Source organism: Biomphalaria glabrata, chromosome 6 (genome assembly GCF_947242115.1).
Source record: "Biomphalaria glabrata chromosome 6, xgBioGlab47.1, whole genome shotgun sequence".
Taxonomy (NCBI): Eukaryota; Metazoa; Mollusca; class Gastropoda; family Planorbidae; genus Biomphalaria; species Biomphalaria glabrata.
In genome coordinates, this window is record NC_074716.1 from 14,043,212 (window position 1) to 14,062,815 (window position 19,604).

The 19,604-nt window shown below is 36.9% G+C and overlaps 2 protein-coding genes across 3 annotated transcripts in view; one reads left to right on the forward strand and one right to left on the reverse strand.

The window, feature by feature from the left end:
* The window catches only part of LOC106062959 (15-hydroxyprostaglandin dehydrogenase [NAD(+)]-like), a 38,216-nt gene extending 21,889 nt beyond the window's left edge, over positions 1–16,327 (reverse strand). The window contains exon 1 of one of the 2 annotated variants that reach the window (XM_056033432.1): positions 16,139–16,327. The gene's annotated coding sequence lies outside the window, so the exon portion shown is untranslated. Of the gene's footprint in view, positions 1–12,513; positions 12,702–16,138 lie in introns of those variants that run through there. The other variant, XM_056033431.1, reaches the window with a different exon arrangement.
* Positions 11,293–11,841, forward strand: LOC129926683 (uncharacterized). Its single transcript, XM_056032209.1, has one exon. It carries the CDS (start codon positions 11,293–11,295, stop codon positions 11,839–11,841), a length of 549 nt encoding a protein of 182 aa, XP_055888184.1.
* Positions 16,328–19,604: the final 3,277 nt, after the last annotated feature.

Genomic DNA, 19,604 nt, shown 5'->3' on the forward strand with positions numbered 1-19,604 from the left:
AGGTGATTCACGAGAACTACACAGGTGATTCACGAGAACTACACAGGTGATTCACGAAAACTACAGAGGTGATTCACGAAAACTACACAGGTGATTCACGAAAACTACACAGGTGATTCACGAAAACTACACAGGTGATTCACGAAAACTACAGAGGTGATTCACGAAAACTACAGAGGTGATTCACGAGAACTACACAGGTGATTCACGAAAACTACACAGGTGATTCACGAAAACTACAGAGGTGATTCACGAAAACTACAGAGGTGATTCACGAAAACTACACAGGTGATTCACGAAAACTACACAGGTGATTCACGAAAACTACACAGGTGATTCACGAAAACTACAGAGGTGATTCACGAGAACTACAGAGGTGATTCACAAAAACTACACAGGTGATTCACGAAAACTACAGAGGTGATTCACGAAAACTACAGAGGTGATTCACGAGAACTACAGAGGTGATTCACGAAAACTACACAGGTGATTCACGAAAACTACACAGGTGATTCACGAAAACTACAGAGGTGATTCACGAAAACTACACAGGTGATTTACGAAAACTACACAGGTGATTCACGAAAACTACAGAGGTGATTCACGAAAACTACAGAGGTGATTCACGAGAACTACAGAGGTGATTCACGAAAACTACAGAGGTGATTCACGAGAACTACAGAGGTGATTCACGAAAACTACACAGGTGATTCACGAAAACTACACAGGTGATTCACGAAAACTACACAGGTGATTCACGAAAACTACACAGGTGATTCACGAGACCCACGAGAATTGCGAAACTATAAAACCTATTTTCCGTGGCACAGTGGTTAGTGTACTGGTTTCATTAGATTTTAGCATTCGAGTTCCGGTCGTTCACTTTGTTTTATAAATGCTTTTAAAAAGCGATCACCCGAATATCCCTGTCTTTCTCCCCACACCCTTTACCAACTGATCCAGACAAGTGATAGAATCATTGCATATTGAGAAAAATAAAACCAAGAAATTGTGCTAAACAAAAACAGATGGTAAAAATATTTCTAATCGCACAGATTTGTAATTGTTAGTCTAGATCTATTAACAATTGAATTACATGGATGATACAAACTAATTGATACAAACTTTACTTAATATAGGCTTTCTTGTTTTCCTATGCCCATGAAGAAATTACAATATTTACACGAATGACATCCAGACTGTGTGAACATTTACTGAGACAGCACGGCATCAAGACAAAGGTTGTAATTTTGTTAAAAAAACAAACATCAGTGGTGACCCTCCGGGGATATACATCTGGTGTCGTCATACTTCTGATGGTCATCATACTGTTGAAATCATACTGCTGATGTCATACTGTAGATGTCGTCAACTTAAATGGGAGGGTTTTTATGCAAGTTGACTGGACAAAACACGAGTCTTGGAATTTATGAATAGATTTTCCATGAAGTGCCATGAAGAAAGGTTTGAGAAACGTTGTACTAAGCTCAACATTTTAAACTCTCTAAATGTTTACACTGAAAGCGAGAAGTCAAGAGGACAACGTACGTTTATACACTCGCGGCCTGCAGATATCAGAGTCTGAACAGAAGATCTCGTTTACTTTTAATAACTCGCAAGTGGGCGTGGCAGTGAGTGAAGTCTTAGAGAAAGTGATATTGTCTGCTGCTCGCTAGGGGCTGATGTGGTGATGCTCCAGCAGCCCGTGTCTCCATCAGATGTGTGTATAGGATTTTCACCAAATGTTTACACCTTAAAGACAGGCAGAACAAACAAATGAACTCAAGATGAACTCAAGATGAAACAAATCCAGAGATGAACTAGTTGGGGACAGCACTTCGTAGTTTGCAATGTTATGGGGGAAAGAGGGAGGGCTGATGGCTAAATGGTAAAGGGCTTGGTTTTCTAACGGAGGGATCTCGGGTTTGAATCTCGCCTGGGATTTTGAATTTTCAGATTTTTAGGACGCCCAAGAGTCCACCCAACTCTAGTAGGTAAAAATAATAAGTTGTTTGTCGTTGTACTGCCAAAATGACACCCTCGTTAACCGGCGATCATAGAAACAGATTTGTTTGACATCATACACTCTATAGATCGCAAAGTCTGAAAGGGACATTTTCATTTTTTCCCTTACGTCGCACAGACACACACACACATGTAGCACGTGCAAAATGTTGCAGACCAGCGCAAAGTGAAGAGAACTTCAACCAGACAGCAAAGCCGGCACACTAGAGTAAGGTTCTAGTAGAGACTAGATGTAGACGCTAGTACATCGAAGATGGGCATCAAATTATTGGTTAAATGGTTTTGTAGTTTCCTGAGCATGTAGATATATACGTTGGGTAGGGCACGAATCCCGTATGGGGATGAAACGTATGCCAAAAAAAGTTTTTGTTTTTTGGTGACCTGAAAGGTGATCGATGTAACAGAGGCGCCCCAAGGTATAAGTTGAATTAGTCGCAGGAGGAGCTCATTAGTCTTGGCTGGTTACTTACCTAGGAGACAAACTCTGAATCCAAACCTCTCTTACGGCTGTCAGTATCTTCAAACTTATTTATTAGTCTATTTATTAAATGAGCTTTTTTTTCCCTGAATGACTCCAATGGACCTCTGTTGTGAATGACTCCTTAATATTTTATTTTGAGAGAATGACAAAAGTGTAAATTAGCATATAGAGGGAAGATAGCCCTGTAGTTTGTAAATAGAGGCCATTTATATTTTTTTCAGTTTCTCCCTTTTTCTTCAATGTATGAAGCAGGATATATATCAGAGTAGGCTTTTTTTTTTGTTTCTTTTATCTGAGAGTCATTTCATACAACTTGCCAATAATCAGGTCAAATCAATATTCGATCGAATCCATCACTCCCCTAAGTGTTTGAGACCTAAGTCATGAAGATGTCTGAGGCACGAGCCTAAGTCATTCATGGGCCTAAAACTTTTTCTTTTCTTTTCTTTACATTTAGACGATATTAATATTGAGGCAATGTTCGAACTCTTGTACACAAAAAACAATATGCATCTTAATACTTAAGCCTCATTTATTAATTAGCAATTTTACAAAGAGAATTAGATGAATTGCAAAAATGGGAATCATATTGGAGCAGCATTTCCAATATGGCAATAATTAAGAGTAACTAAAAAAAAGAGATAAATAATACTTATTACAATCATAGTAAACCAAAAATACTACACACACTAAAAACTCCAAAAATCCTAGGTGTTATAATAAATGAATATGCAAGACATACACATACTGATGTAATAATTTAAAAATCAAACAAAGCATTAAGATTTATTCGAATAATGTCTGTTACAAATCAAACACAAACATAAGACTACAATGTTTTGTTATTTTTGACATTGGTTAGACCTGTATGTCTCCATTGTTTGGGACCTCTCAGCTCAAGCAAAACAAACAGAGATTAGTTCAGACGGAAAATAGAACCATGTGGTCTATAATAAATGAATATTAAAATCATTGAACATAAACACTCAGCAATAGAAGAACAAAAAGTCAAGTAACAATAACACCTACAATTTTAAAACATAACTTACTTAACTTACTAAAGCAAATCAAACAACACACGAAGTAGTAAAAAGACACAAAGTGACGTTTCTTATTCCATATGCTGGGACAAATTCCTGCAAGTAGGCTTTCCCTAGTCCCAGAGCAGTGTTTCCCAGTGTTTTGTGAATTGTTGTTTCACGAACTACTGGAATAATTAGTAGGCAAACACGTGAATTAAAAAAACTAAGCAAAGCGTTCCTCTAAATACTCAGATTATGCGATATGTTCCGTTAAGTAAAAAGTTTGGAAAACACTGCATTAGAGCATAGGGCGGGTTGCCTCAATCAGCCAAGAAAAACAATTTCAACAGATTTCAAGTCTCTAATTAACATGCACGACTAGATTAACACATAGATACGCGTAGGACGTAGTTATTTTATTTGAAGGCACGCCTCAAATCTATAAGTTTAGATTCAAAAGTCTAAGTCACTTCAAACCTATTTCTGTTATGATTACGAAGACAAGGTAGTAACCAATCAAGTTTTTGTTTACTGTCACGTGCTGTGTTGCCATTTTGTTTTTCGGTCATTACATTCACCGAAACTGAACGTTGTGTTTACATTGTATGGGGTAGGTCACTTCACGTTTTTCCCAGGCTTTCCATGAGTGGCACTAGGAGACTTCTGCTACAAAATAGTCCACCTGGAAAGGTTAAATGTCATGACAACAGATTTGTACGGAGAGTATGTGTGTGTGTGTCCTGAAAACCAAAAGGGAGAGGGGTATAAATGTATCTGCGCGTGAGTCTAGCTGGAAGAGAAAAAATGGAAAGAGAGGAAACGCGTTTTATAGTAATTGTACCTACAGAACCTGAAGGGATAGAAGATTGTATTTGGATAATTAAGATCTGAGGCATCGCAAAATGTTGGTGCCCCGATACGATCAGCTGGTAATGTCACCATAACCTGCAGTCGCACAATGGACCTCATTCACCAATCGTAAACAAACAACATTTAGCCAGGTGGTGCTCTATCTCTTCTATATGATTTACGATCTAATGTCTAATTCATGATAGTTGTTACGTGACAGTTTTTTTCCGTTCTTTTATCAATAAGATCACGTGACTAAATGTTGTTTATTTACGATTGGTGAGTGAGGTCCATTCTTAGTTCTCCATAATAGAAAACAAACAAACAAAAATACTTTTAAAAAAAAGCTTATATCAAGTGCAATATTTGTAGCTCCACTCAGGTCGTCGCGGGGGAAGTTTTCTGTGCTCCCAGGACCATTCTGATGGGGGGGGGGGATCTGCTGCTATTCCAATGTAGTTGTATTCTAGTGTTAAAAACACTTAGAATAATATTTCCCCCCAAAAAAAGCGTACTAGCTTTAATCAACATTCGTTACATATGGATCTGGATCTCAAATGTTCTTTGAATATATATTTGTAAAAATTACTGATGGTAAGGTGACAGTTTTAGAAACACTGGTGTGTAAGGCTTACATGCCAAAGTAGTGCCGCTGTAAAATAAAAATGTAGTGAAAAATATTGGCAACTTAGGTTGACATTTGACCTAGTCAATCTTTATGATAACATTGGGCAAAGATGGTTTATGTAGTCAGTTTCTAGGTAAGCAGATAACATCAATCTTGACTTAAAAGATGGCTGAACTTTTCTAATCTTCTAAAAAATGAGGCCAAAAAACTAGATTCGTCCTGGAATTTTTTTTTATGGGGAAACCGATTGTTATAAAAGATTAAAAGTAGAATATTTAATTTTCTTGGATATAGCTTACTCCTCTCCCCCCCTCTCTTCATTACATTTTCTCTATGTCCCCCCCCCCCCTCCAAACCTCAGGACAAACACTAAGATCTCAGCACAAAACCTACAAGAGGAAACAGAAAGACTGCTAACGAAAGATCAATGTAGAATCATTAGCGTAAAAATGATAAGCAAACGAAAAATGTACATTATTATAATAACACTTTGTCTCCATCACAGTGACAGACGGATCCACGAACCATTGTCTCCCTTGTTACACAATAGCAACTATTACAATGTTGATAAGTATGTACATAAACAGATCAATAGTAAAGATAGAGAGACTATAACCAAACGATGCTTCTTCTTGATACATAGGGGATTGGGTATATAGAAGAGTGGGTGTAAAGAAGATAGGTATATATAGAGAGAAGTTGTATTTAGAAGATAGGTATATATAGAGAGAAATTGTATTTAGAAGATAGGTATATAGTACAATAAAGTTGGCCTATATAGAAAATAGGTATATATAGAGAATAGTGTATAAAGATGTTAGGTATATAGAGTGAGAATGGTGTATAAAGAAAATAGGTATATATAGAGAGAATAGTGTAGGCCTATGTAAAAGATAAGTATATATAGAGAGAAAGTGTATTTAGAAGAAAGGTATATAGAGAGAATAGTATATATAAATAATGGATAAGGTATATAGAATAATAGAAGACTGTCATGTTTTATGCGCTCAGGACTGTCGTTAGGTGGTCTCGATGGTCCCGGGTTCGAATCCTGCCCGCTGCAATCCCCCGTCGTTTTGTGGTAGGTATGGGCTGAGATGTAATTATCTTCAACTTCTGAAGGAACATCCGAAGCATCTAAACATTTTACAGATAAGGTACCTACAATTGTCAGGAATCTGAAATGGTTGAGCACTACCTCAGAAAAGTTTGAGAACAGTTGGTCTGTGAAACTAACGAGGAATTTTACAAGCTTGAAGTTGACAAAGACTATGAGGTGACCTACTTATGTGTACAATTGTATTCACGTAAGCGCCTGGAGTTCCTCGAGATTTGACGAGACAAAGATTGACACAGTGGACATTTAATCCGACATGAAAGCTGCAGTCATTGATGCGGAATGGCTTATTGTGCTGCGAAACAAATAGATCTAGATCTAAACGATAGACACAAGAACTAATTTTGAAAAAGTAGAAACGAGAGAGACAGGGAGAGGAGAGACACAGGGAGAGGAGAGAGACAGGGAGAGGAGAGACCCTGGGAGACGAGAGACACATTAGTAAAAGTGTTTACTTTTGTTGAGAAGTTGAGATAATGGAGTTACAGATAGAGAGAGGGAAAGACCAACAGAGAGACGGATATAGAGGGAGATACAGAAAGAGGAAGAGACTGACAGAGAAAAAGAGAGAGATGAAGAGAGAGAGAGAGAGACTGAGAGAAATAGACACAACATATTGCATGTAGAGAAGCTAAGGTTGCGTTAAAATTAGATTTTAAAGTTACTACAGACAGCTCAGATGTAGTCAGAAATCTGTTTTCACTACCTAGTTAGGCAGTAAAGAGCTATTACAGAGTTACGACTTGTTTTACAATTTTACTTCATGTTACACTTGTTACAGACGCCGCATTATGTACACGGTATATTATTGTATATATCGAAACAAACAAAAATATAACAATACAATTTTAAATACTTATTTCAAAAACAAAGGGTATCTTTGTAACGCTTATGTTCCACCATCACCCCACCCCCAAGAGTGATTTTATGCACACAGCTCCCTATTTTAAAAAAAAAGCCGTTTGGGGAGTCGATTATCAGGCATACGGACTAAATGTGCCGACCATCGTAATTGGGACCTTTTTTTTAATGTGCATGGATACTGTTCGTGTGTGACAGCTCTTAGATGTCAATGTCTGCTATGTGGTCAAATCATTTTTTTTTCTTATACAGCGTCGTAGGAATATACTGCACAGCATTCTGAACTCTGAAACATATAAGAGTGAAAAGAGAGGGGGGGGGGGGAGTACAGCACTGATGACTTTCAAAAACAACACTTACTTAGACTGACTGTAGACTTTTAATAACAACGCTTACTTTGACAGATATGACTAAGCCAACATTTTTTTAAAGATTATATACCTTTTTTAATTTTACATTGTCAAAGAAGAGCTCACTTTAAAAGGAAGGCTACTGATATTGACCACCAAGACTGAATGATGTGGTCAGTAGGCAGACGAGATAACATGTCCACCAAAGGATGTTTCTATGAAGCTCTTCTGTTGGCTCACTTTCCTCTCGTAAGGTTACTTTGACATTAAGTAATGAAATAAACATGTCTCCTAGCTACGAAGAGATATGAGGTTATTGTGAAAGCTAGAGCGATATGCAGTGTTTAAATTAGGACTTAACACAGAACCGGTTTATCGTGAGTTATCTCTCTTTAATAAGCCACATGGTTGACATTTTTAAACTTGTTAGCGGACCCGGTAGTTTTTATTCTGTGCGTCCGTCTGTCGAGATTTGAGCTTGATACTATAAGAACTATTTAGATTCACATTTCACAAGCTTCCCCATCGGGTTCAAATTAAGTGCAACAGCTAGATATAATTTTGAAACTTAACTTCCTTTTCTAATTAGTAAATATGCAATTTTTTTATTTTTTTATTTTGGTTCTATTTTTAAAAAATCGGATATACACCACTTTTGAAGCAAGATTTCGTAATGTTATATTGGTATATATGTAAATGTAAATTATGATTCACAACTTCGATACACACACCAAATAGATGTGCTGTCGTATGCATATTATATGTAGCCTACAGTCCCAGATGAAGCAAACTTCAATACGTACTCAAGATCAGACACGTCCCCTGGTGTTGTATAAAACTGTGTTTAACTAAATTTGTAAGATGAAACCCCGAAGTCACCAACGAGTTTGTTAAATATCAACTCCAATATTTTTCTTTTATTATTGTTACAACTTTGCATTAGTCATATTTGTCAATGTCCTACAGATAAATGCCTTGTAACTGCAGGGATACAAAGTGGTCTAGTGAATGATCCAGGACTATGTTCAGACGATTTGAATTTTTAAACTTCACGATAGCAAGTGAGACGAAAAGATTATGGTAAAAAGAAATAGGGAGATAGAGACTGAAAGAGAGTGTGAGAGATAGAGAGTTTGAGAGATAGATAGGGAGAGAGAGAGAGGAAGAGATAGAGAGGGAGATAGAATGGGAGATAGATGGAGAGGGGAAGAGATGGGGAGAGAGAGATATAGAGGTAGAGAGATAGAGAGTAAGAGAGAAAAAGAGAGAGAAATAGAGAGGGAGAGAGATGGAGAGAGAGAGAGTTTTGTTTAATCATTGGCTGGCACTATTCCTATAAATCCTTTCTCTTTTATTTGTTGTTTGTTTGACATCTTTCGGATGTTCCATCCTAGCCCAAAACCTTTCTGCGGGAGCATGGCAGCGGACAGGGTTCAAACCCAGACCATAGATACAACAGTCCAGAGCGTATACCACACGACCAGGCAGCCGTCTGATGTCATTCGATCATGCTGAGTGAGGTAGAAAACCACTGGCTTATTGCAGTTCCTAATGAACACATATGACTTGTTTAACTCATGGATACGGGTAAGATATAATTATCTTATTTTTACAATTCACGTCACAACTTCATGGAGGAACTTGGAAGAAAACTGGACAAGAATCTCAAAAACGGCTCAAACGATCTTCTTAAAAATGTAACAGTTGATGTATATCGCTGAGAAAATAATTACTAACTCGATGGCCACACCTGGAAAACTCGAGTTGACCGTTATAATTTTTGAAAGAAAATTAAATAAATTTAAATTTGGCTAGAGAACTATGTCTAGAACTAGATCCAACATCGGTTTTGGGGTTTTGTAAGGACTATCGCGCTCGTGAATTTCCAAGTGAAAGGCATTATTTATTCAAGATTTTAATTAATTAAAGCTCAGAAAAAAGATTGCGCATCGTCGTCTAAGTCAGGATCTAGAGTATTAGATCTATACATCGTCTTCTAAGTCAGGATCTAGAGTATTAGATCTCTACATCGTCTTCTAAGTCAGGATCTAGAGTATTAGATCTCTACATCGTCTTCTAAGTCAGGATCTAGAGTATTAGATCTATACATCGTCTTCTAAGTCAGGATCTAGAGTATTATATCTATACATTGTCTTCTAAGTCAGGATCTAGAGTATTAGATCTCTACATCGTCTTCTAAGTCAGGATCTAGAGTATTAGATCTATACATCGTCTTCTAAGTCAGGATCTAGAGTATTAGATCTATACATCGTCTTCTAAGTCAGGATCTAGAGTATTAGATCTCTATGTTCGCTGTTCCAGGAATGTTCAGGATTCTCTCTGATTTAGAAAGCAGGGGAGGGTGGGGTGAGTAAAATATGTTCTCTTGTTATTTAATCTAACATGCATAAGTTATGAAGAGAATACCAATCGCTTGATAAGCTGTATAAAGGTGGTATTGTCTTTTTAAGTATTTTAAATGTTATTCTTGTTAAACTAAAATCTGTAATTTGTAAGACAAGATCTCTTCAGCCTAGTTTGAAGAATGTACAAGCTCTTCAGGTCGAGGTGGTAGAATGACTTTACCATGGTCTATAAAGGTCAAAGGTCACTAATACATGTCGGTCTTATCAACAAGCAAACAATACTTTAATATATAAAAAAAAAAAACTGTGTTCAATCGAAATCTATACATTTTGTACATTCGATAATCAGTTATTTCTTTTTTATTTGGCTTACGATAAAACTGATTTTAAAAACCTGGCCAACATATTTGTTTACGTTTAATCTTCCTTTAAGGCCCACTCCTTAAGGCTTACAATACAAAAATATGTATGAGGACTACAAGGATTATAGGTTTGACTGACAATTTGATGACGACGCCTATATTTGAACAGCTCGAGGTCACGATGACTAAGTGCTAAACTACACGACCAACAAGCCAAGTCAAAGTTGTTGACGTAGACATTTGCCATATCTCTTGCAAGTACTAAAGATTTGTATTGTTTTGTTGCAGTGCCAAAGACCTATTCAATCTTACCTGTAAACAGTGCTTTTTTTTTTTGACGGTACCCACCAGTACGGAGTAACGGCACCTTATTCAATGTTATTGATTATGATTTTCTTGTATTTTAACGTTTATTCTTAATTTATTAGTAGTTAAAAGTTAGGCAATCCATCACTGATTACCGGCGCTTATTTTTATACTATAAAGGCACTGCCTGTAAATGTTTGTCGAATTACAAACAAATTTAAATAGAAGATAAAGATGATTTTAAATTGAAACAAACTTATTTTGTAGGCCTATTTTAAATTGTGTAGAGCATATAGACTTTCCATATTAGCAGACTCATATAGGGTCATATTCAAATTAAAAAAAAAATAAATTGGGATACATTGTAAGGTATAAGAGAATTTTGAAATCTATTTTCAGCACGCTCGAATTTACTTGCAGTTGCCATTAAGTCTCCATCCATGTTTAGTTTTTTCCTCTTCCGGTCTCAATGCTCGCTCGAACAGTTTAAAAATAGACTATAGGATCAATTTTGTAAAAAAAAAATAACATCTGAGTTGCTACACAAGCGTTTACCCAAGCAGCGCTACGGTTTGAATAGTTGATGTTTGATATAGGATTATTTTATCGGGAACACTCTTAACACCCCCCCCCCAATAAAACGGCTCACATTAGGCCTACAGCTTTTCTTTATCCCAAACACAATTTTTTCGCCCTCAAATTCTATGTCTTTTTTTTTTCTTTAAGTCTACAACACCCTATCATAGAGTATGCACAAACACTTCTTAGGCTTATCAGTTTGGTCATTGTCCTTGAATTCTAAAAGCGCATAGCTATACCTGATACACGTACTACGCTACTGATGAAATAGTTGCAATATGTGTATATTGCCTGGAACACTTTGAAATCCATCCCTAAAACGGCCCACATTACAACGCTGGCCCACATGACAACGCTGGCCCACATGACAACGCTGGCCCACATGACAACGCTACCCCACATGACAACGCTGACCCACATGACAACGCTACCCCACATGACAACGCTGACCCACATGACAACGCTGACCCACATGACAACGCTGGCCCACATGACAACGCTGGCCCACGTGACAACGCTGGCCCACGTGACAACGCTGGCCCACATGACAACGCTGGCCCACATGACAACGCTGGCCCACATGACAACGCTGGCCCACATGACAACGCTGGCCCACACGACAACGCTGGCCGACATTACAACGCTGGCCCACATGACAACGCTGGCCCACATGACAACGCTGGCCCACATGACAACGCTGGCCCACATGACAACGCTGGCCCACATGACAACGCTGGCCCACATGACAACGCTGGCCCACATGACAACGCTGGCCCACATTACAACGCTACTCCACGTTACAACGCTGGCCCACATGACAACGCTGGCCGACATTACAACGCTGGCCCACATGACAACGCTGGCCCACAAGTTTTCTCGCCTTCCAAGTCTGTAAGTTCCCGTTATATTTGTTTCTTTCCTCCTTCCATCGAACGGCCCCCAAACCCTCGTCATGGAGTCTACACACACATTTCTTACAGCCCACCAGTCTTCATAGGATAATGTCCCCACCCCAACAATACACTTTTTGGCCCTTGTATATTTAGTGAAACAGCCAGTATTAAGATCTCTATCCGCAGCTCAGTTCAATATTTACATATTTTTATTTAGTCTTTACAGAACTAGATCTAAATTCGGGTAGCATATTATATAGTATCTCCCATCTTTCCAAACTGTACATACGTACATACACTTTTAATAGGCCCTTATATTCACTGGTGGTATAAGATATTTTTATAATTATTATTTTTTGTTCAGCCGGTAGCAATAAATGTTAATTCCCCACCCCGTCTCGGCCACATCATTTCCTTCTGCCACCTTTTGAAATGACGCTGCTGTGTTTTAAAAACTGACCTAGTAAATCCTAATTGTATTTCATAGTTACCGCCCTTTAATTTCATTCATTTATATGACAAGTTATAAAAATAGAAATATTACAATTGAAAAGTAGGCCCAAGTAGCAAGTGTTCTTATTGATTTGTAGGGTTACAGTTTGGTAACAAGTATCGTGATGTGTGCTATAGGCCTATGTAAGCATTTATTTAATTAATTTAGATTTATATCCTACCTTGAATCAATCGTCTGCCGAGCTGGTCATATAGAATATAAACAATGTGATAACTCCGAGAAGTAGTTCCGTGAAATCCAATGAAACATGCACTCAATGGAAAGGTTTGAGAATAGAACTAGCACTCTGTAGCAGACTTCAACCTCCGTGTCCAAGGACGCTTTGTTACGGTACGCTCGCAATACTGCGCGTGAACAGAAAGTTCCGACAGCCGGTTTGAAGTTTTGACCGACATAGCGAGCGAAATGAGAAGCACAAACACTCGATGTAGCGACAAGGATTCAATATACATATTTATACATATATACAGTGTTTTTTTACAGATATATATATATATATATATATATATATATATATATATAGTGCGTACCGGCACCTTTTTGAATTTGTGAAAACTATTACTTTTCTTGTATTTTAACGTTTATTATTAATTTGTTTATTAAGTTGTTTGAGCATATATGTATACAAAGTAACGTTCTCTTTCCTCATATAGGTCTATTATATAAGTAAGTGGACAGTCGACATACTGTGCAACTTCTTCTAGATCAGCCTGTATATATCTATATCTTTCATCTCCGGTCTTTTCATCTTTGGTCATGTCATCCCCGGTCATTTCATCTGTGGTCGCTTCATCCCCGGTCATTTCATCTTTGGTCATTTCATCCCCGGTTATTTCATCTTTGGTCGCTTCATCCCCGGTCATTTCATCTTTGGTCATTTCATCCCCGGTTATTTCATCTTTGGTCACTTCATCCCCGGTCATTTCATATTTGGTCACTTCATCCCCATCTCTTCACTCCCAATTACATATTTTTTTCTTAGTCACTTTGTAGTTGTACTTGTAGGGAATTGACTTTAAGGAATGATTTCATCTAATATATATATAAATTTGTTTATATAGAATGTTTGATAGCATGTGTGAGTCTTGTTGAGAAATCAAATAATGTGTAAATAACTAGATATATTGTAATGCGGGTTTGGTATGTATTTAATGTAGGGATGTCAATATTATCCTGCGCATATTGCATAAGTAATGATCAAAGTCCAAAGTGTGGTGGAAGTAGTTGAAATCTTTTGAGAGATGAAAACAATTAGAATACTTATGATCATGTTAACTATAAATTATCTCCCTGACGGCCATTTTTTTCACTTTATCTTAATTGTCAATAGTTCTTTTATGAATATAGGCGCGTCATTTTTGACCTTGATATACAGTTTTATTGCTTCAAATAAACGCAGATTTCAACGCTCCACTGAAGCCGATTCATATCACCGATTTATATCATCGATTCATATCGCTTATATACGCTTTGTTTTGATCCCCGTTATAATATTAAAGTTATACAAATTGTCGCTGACGAACTTCCAAGGAAGAAATAAACAACCCAATTACAAACGATGTACAGCAATAGGAATCTTCTGTACCTACTAGATAGCCAATATATGTATATATGTTAAATATATTAATCAATTATTAAATCTAATTATAGCCATATGTGTGTATCTATTTATAAATATAGATAAACAGACAGACAGACAGACAGACAGACAGACAGACAGACAGATAGATAGATGATAGATAGATAGATAGATAGATAGATAGATAGATAGATAGATAGATAGATAGATAGATAGATACTGTTTTTATTAGCTAAAGTATAGCTGTCTAATCAATTCGTATATAATCATCAAGCTAGCTAACCAATTAGATAAAAAATAAAAATTTTGCCAAGACTCCCGCCGTTATATCACCAGGTTATTGAGGAAAAATATTAAGACTAATTTAGTTTTAACAAGATTACAAAGACAGTTTGTGAGGATACACAAACTCAAAATTAGCCCCAGAATTGGTCCGCCACAGGCAGGTTTCAATGTTTTCAGATAGAATATCAGAAACCACAATCCTAAGTTTGTCGAAAGAGATTTGCACGTGTGGTAAGTGTTGCCTATACTATTCTATTGTTAGTCCGACTAACGACTTGATAGCACAGGATACGGAGATGTATTAATTGTATTATTATGACATTGTTTATATTCATATGTATTCAATGAACTGAAAGTTATGTTCAATGTGAAACTGACCTAAGGGATGCTACTGAATGAGGATCTAATTGATTTAATTGTTTTGATATTGGGCAATATTTCATTCAAAGCCTCAACAAAGACAATTTTTCTTCACTAGTAATAATGGTGAATAGTTATAAAAATGGTGCCTTTTTATGAATACAAAATGCTTGCATACAGGCAGGGCCGGTCCTACAGGTTGCGGGGCCCTATGCAAAACGGATTGCGCGAGGCCTATTATGGGTTGTGATAAGGATAATAAGGGGAAAATAAGATTTTGTATTAGAAAATAAATTCGTCTTTGCATTTTATTTATACTTTACTAAGTACAAAATCAGTGTCAAATTAACTTTACGAGCCATCTACAGTAGCCTAGATAGTTTTCCAACAAAAAGAAGATAAACATTCAGATTTGCATTTTAGATTTAAAATCGACTAGCGAGTAGGATTTGCGTTTTCCATATTGAATGACACCCCGAAATGACAATTTTGTCTGTTTTAAGGAGATTTATAAGATTTTAATAATCTCAGGACATTTTCATGACTTTTTCTTATATTTTTTAATTTCAGGAGAATTCCTAGAACCTTTTAATAATAAGTTAAATGGTTTAATTTAATAAATTACAACTAGAATTCGCATCGCGCGGGGCCTATGAAAGTGCGGGGCCCACTGCGGCCGCATAGGTTGCAGTGGCCTAAGACCGGGTGCACATACAGGGCCGGCACTAACAATTGCGGGACCCTATGCAAAATGGGTTGCGCGGGGCCCAGTCTTGGTAGGGACAAGCATAACATCAAAATTAAGATTTTGTATTAGAAAATGCATTCATTATTGCAATAATTTTTTATAAATGAAAGTTGACAATGCCATAGGATTGGCATCCCGAAATGACAATTTTGTCTATTTTTCAGGAGATTTTTAATTTCAGGAGATTTCCAGGAGCCCCTGAAAAATCAGGAAGCCGCAGAATATCTGTTATTATATATGTTACAATCTTTTAATTTAATAATTTACACCTAGTATTAACACGGGGCCTATGAAAGTGCGGGACCCACTGCGACCGCATAGGTTGCAGTTGGCGTAAGTCCGGCCCTGCTTGCATAGTTGAATTTAAAAGTTAAATTTTTCGCTTTTCAGAAGAGAAAAAAAGTAGATGTTTCGTCAGAACAAAGCTCTAGAATATCATGTTATCGGCTTTCAATATTTTTTCTAGTTTTTTGAGATCTAAATGGGACGGACGGACAGACAGACCACACAAACCCAATAGCGGCTTTTCCCCTTTCGGGGGCCTCTAAAAATGACAAATACCCCAGTGATTTATAAATAACTGTGACAAGTGTATTTGATGTATCTGCTATTAACTGGGCATTCTAAAAAAAAGCCCAGAGACTTATTACAAAAAAAAAAACAGATCAGTGTGTTATTTAACCTGAGCCCACGGATATTACACTATTACAATGTATATAATAATAGGAAGTGCTTACACCATCTTCTGTTTCACGTTCGTACTGAAAAGACAAAGACATTTACAAGATGTAATAACAATATATAATTACTCACGAATTATGGGGCATGTAATAGATCTGAGTCTCTCCTAATTGTTAGCTTCTTCAACTGCAGTTGTATAATCCATCACAGACTTTGTTGCGACTTCATAATGGATATCAAATTTCTTTGCAGTGTTGTAGTTGTTATATCCTGAGCGTGTTGGTATTACAACTGTAGGCCACATTCATAGGGCTAGAGCCTCTGTACCAGTGTGTGTGTGTGTAAGTGTGTTTCTGGTGTGTGTTTAATGTCATTAAGATAGAAGAAACATATGTGACCTCGTCTACCTGTGCTGGACTTTGTGTATTGAAGTGTCGAGAAAGCGTGACCTTAATAATTCAGACCATCTGCCACCGTGGACAGCGGCGTTTAAATGGGAAAAGCAAGAGTTAATGTCTCTTAGTTTCTAGTCCTATTTCTTTGACAACGCTATTAGATATAAATCCCTTCATTTCTTTCATAAATATTTTCCATTGTTTTTTTTCTTAACACTGGCCACTCATTAAAGCCATTGTTAAACATTCCACGTCTTTAATTGATTAATTTTAAGACAAAGATGATATCCAGTATAACAGCGACGCCCAAGCCTTTTTGACCCGTAGGCCATAGCATTTCAAACACATGTCATAGGTCGCATCGTGACAAAAACAAAATGTCGAATCCAATGGAGACGATCGTCTGAGACTTCATTGTGCATTCTGGGTCAGGATAGCATCACGTGACGGGCCTGATATGCCCCTCGGGCCGTAGTCTGGGTATCGCTGGTATGCGACACCCAACTCTGAATGCGTGGAGAGGTCAAAGGGAAGTGACTGGTGTTTCAGATGTTAGCAGAAGTCGTGTTTCATCTACTTGTCGTAATTGTCCCCCTTGGATCTATTAGAACACAACATTCTTTCCCTCCTAACACGTCTGAATGTATCAATAAACTCTTCCCACTAAGTCAGTGTAATAGCATGTCACCAAGAGTGCACATTTAGAGTATTAAGGTCAGTCATGCCTGACAAGTGTGTGTGTGTGTGTGCGTCTTTTATATCTAAATAATAACGTACAGTGAGGGGTAACTGCAGCACACATCGCGCCACTAGGTGTGACGCAGCATTAACGATTCCAATCTTCACACTGCGCAAGGTTTGGTTTCAAACCTCCAGCCTTCTTGTGTATTCTGACCAGGACTTAAAAAGATTCTCACCAGACTTTAAACAGCTTTATTGTTCTCTTTGAACTATAGGGCACAAAACGTTTCATTAGGTACGTAAGGGCCTAAGTCAAGTGTAGACAACTCGCCTGTACTGTTTCGTGTCCTCGTCGGCTGGGGTTTGTGAACTGACTGCTGATTAGTTGCACTCTGACGCAATCACGTGTATGTCAAGACTTAGTGTAAGGATGTGATTTACATTTCAAACGTACTGAAATTATTATAGGCTCACAGTCTTTAAACTGCTAAACACTGAACATTTATCTCTAGTCTAAGTTAAAGATGGTCTCTAATAAAATATAAACACTATGAGATACATTACACCGATAGCAAAGACAAACAGACACAAACACACTTTTGTTCCCCTGGCAATCGAATCATTAAATAAGAACAATCTGATATAAACTTTGTCACATGTAAATTATGAGTGAATCTGGTGTGAATGTACACTTTGGTTTCTTATAGTTATAATGTTTTTTTTGTTTGGTGTAATGCACAAATTGTAAGACAAATTTCCATACGGACAATAAAGAATATTATTATTATTATTATTATAACAATAGATTTGAATATTTTGTAATATTTAGCACAATTGCCAAGTTGAAAACATAGTCGCTCAGTAGGGAATATTTGTGACAAAATATGAAGGAAGGAAGCTTGGACTTTGATGTTCTAGACTGGACACTTGGGAGCCTCTCGAGTTCGAACCTCACCCTCTTCCTCTCCGTCTTGCAGGAAGCTTAAATTATAGCGGAAAAGAATGAGGTCAAATCAGGTTCCGTCTAGATCTACACGATTTAAAGTGTTAGCAATCTTATAGATTTATATTCTATTGTTCTTTTTATCTAAAAATAAAGAATTTCGTTTATGCTACTTAAAATTTGTATGTCAATCTTATTCAAAATGAAAACTACACACACTAAAAACATCATTTAATTTTTTTTACACATTTTTTTATTGAGAATTTCTTTTCTGAAACGAAGAATAATGGCTCTAGTGTACTTTGATCATTTTGGCTTGAATGAATGGGACATAACAAAAGTCGAACATTTTCTATTTTATCGGTTGCATCCCTTGCCTATCATCAGTAAGGACATTTCTTCTTTCGGTTTTCTCTAGTTGTCCCCGCCATCTTCACCCCCACAGCCAAAATATGTAAAGTCCATCTGATGATTCAATACAGGTTGACTCCCTCAGAAAAAGGTTACAAAAATATGTCACGTTTGGGAGTACCCCAGGATGCAGAACATCAGGGTAAAAAAAAAATATACTGCCTGGAAATCATTTGGGGCTATATCTATTAATAAATACATTATATAAAATACAAAAATACTAAAGACATACTTAGCCCAAAGATCTCCAGAGCAGAGCACACTTCTCCGAGTACCCCATGACACACGACCAATAACAGAAAAAATACTATACTATTCACAACACAGGTCAGTACCTAAGTCTAGCTATAATTCTAATTGAATTTTTTTATCTATACCCGCTACTAGGTAATGTGAACTCATATTGGTTCATGAATCCTCTTTAGGTCACATAGATAAATTACTGTTTGACTTTCAATGTCATCTTTTAATTGTCCGTTTTGTAAACAAACATTAAACTTCCTTGAGTCAAGTGGTCAAGCTGGTTACTCAGGAGCAAGTGGCAACTAAACACAGTTTGCAAGGCCTTTTATAAACTACATAAGGGGAATCACTCCTAACTATACAAGTTATCAAAAATAGTTATTTCCCCATTATGTCACAATCTAGATATAGTTTGTTTGTTTGTTTGCTTTTTTTTATAATTTTACTTGTTTTGTTATCACCAGCTCCTTCCAAATAAAAACTTTTCTTCTAGATCTTAATCAATATCAAACAAAAAGAAGCACATGTTGACAGCCACCAAACCATGGCCCCTGGTGCCAAGCATAACAAGTCATGCCCCACAGGGCTGCACTATAAGTCTGTACACTCTATCGCATAAATTAGATTATTTCATGTTATAAATCTTGAATGTAACACTGTTTGTGAAAAATTCTCAGCATTAAGTATCAACTTTATATAATGAATAAAAGTCTGATTTAAAAAGATAAAGCTAGAACCATTCAACACAGTGTGTGTGTGTGTTTCTATAGAGCAAAGCTCACAATGTTGGAGGAATGAAAAGTTTCAATTCATAAGTATGATTTTAAATTGGAATAAAACTTGAAAAGTTGGTAATGTAACACTTCCCATTGACGCTATGTTATTGGTATGATGGCATTATTTGGATTGATTATTTATTAGCTGC